Source organism: Quercus suber, unplaced genomic scaffold, assembly GCF_002906115.3.
Source record: "Quercus suber isolate HL8 unplaced genomic scaffold, Cork oak 2.0 scaffold_2, whole genome shotgun sequence".
Lineage (NCBI taxonomy): Eukaryota > Viridiplantae > Streptophyta > Magnoliopsida > Fagales > Fagaceae > Quercus > Quercus suber.
This window is the reverse complement of record NW_027069469.1, coordinates 1518368-1519819: the sequence shown is the minus strand read 5'-3', so window position 1 is coordinate 1519819 and position 1452 is coordinate 1518368. Positions and strand designations below refer to the sequence as shown.

The window sequence follows — 1452 nt, the reverse complement described above, 5'->3', positions numbered from 1 at the left end:
AGCTTAGTTTCAGGTTTACTGGTTTCCTTAACTAAGGTTCTCTTAAACTCTGTAAGCTTCTGGGCTTTGATGACTGGGTCTTCGATCTGTTCTATGAGATCTAAGAGGAGCTCTTCTTGCTTAGAGAGGACATTGAGTCTCTTGTTCTACAACAACTATCCATGCAGGCTATGGGTTCATCTGAGCTACTAGAGGTGCTAGAAGAAACTCTAGAGGAATCAGAGGATGACTGGTAGATCTGATGAATCTCACTGCTAGAAACTCACTATCTGAGTGGTTGAGTTCTAGGAGCTTAAAGATTCATCTTTTCCTGCTTGGTCACTAACGAGGGTATTGATAAGGGTTTTGGCCTTAGCTTTACACTCTTTTCTGAAATGACCTTTCTTTCCACAGTTGTAGCATTTTCCTGATGCTTTGGGTATGAACTTTCCTGTGGATTTGGATTTACCTTTCTTATAGAAATCATCTTTGCTATACTTCTGCTTTCTATAATACTTGGCTTTGGTTCTGTTCCTATGAGAATGTTCAGAGGTTTCCTTGCCTCTGTATTTGGACTTTCTCTTGGGAAGGATGGAAGGTAAGCCATACTGTGTACAGAAGTTTCCTACTTCGTACTTGGCTTTGCCTTTGCTGGCTTTGCTTTGGATTTTGAGATCTCTGCACATCTTCATTCCTTCACTTCGAATGGTGCTAGAGATGTCTCCATAGGTTAGGTTATCATAATCTATGACACCTAAGGGGTTACACAGGGTTTCTTTAACCTTTTCACCAAAAAGGGTAGGTAAACCATTGATGAACTTCTCCTTCCAAAATGGAGAGTTACAATCACTTCTGTGCATGACTCTGGTAGTAAACACATCTTCGTACCACCTAAAGTCTCCAAGAGTTTTACATCTAAGGTTACTCAACTGATCGTAAATCCTAGATGTGATGTTGCTGGGTTTTCCTACGAAGTGTTTCATGATCGTATAGACCAGGGTATTGACTCCGTCAGGGATACCACTACCTCTATCTGTATCAAAGATGGGGAGACCTTCCTCATCTTTTTGGACAGCATGTCTGATATCTTCCCTAGATTCTTCTGTAAGGCAATTGTTCCACCATTGGAGGAGTTTTCCTGTGAATCCTAAGGAGATGAGACCTATGACCTCAGTATGGGAATGTCCTTCACTGATGTAGTTGTTGGCTACCATGGTCATATGCTGGAGTTTGTTCAGTATTTCCTGTTCAGACAAACCATCTATGTTCCATTCATAGAGTTTACCTGAAGAGACTAAAAATTGGTTACTCAAGTTCCTTTCTTCGAACTGGAGGTCAGGGGGTGTAGGTCTGGGATACCAATTTCTGGTTAAGCTAGTAGGGGTTACCTTTGGGTGGGTAAGCTTTTTCACCTTAAATCCCTGAACTGGCTTTCTAGGTGTTCTATCTCCCTGTCACTTTCTGAGGAGGAGC

General features: G+C 41.7%; 1 protein-coding gene across 1 annotated transcript; it reads right to left on the bottom strand.

The window, feature by feature from the left end:
* Positions 1 to 284: 284 nt before the first annotated feature.
* LOC136064801 (uncharacterized) lies at positions 285 to 1193 on the bottom strand. The gene has a single exon (XM_065767068.1). The coding sequence runs from the start codon at positions 1191 to 1193 to the stop codon at positions 285 to 287; it is 909 nt and encodes a 302-aa protein (XP_065623140.1).
* Between the last annotated feature and the right edge of the window lie 259 nt (positions 1194 to 1452).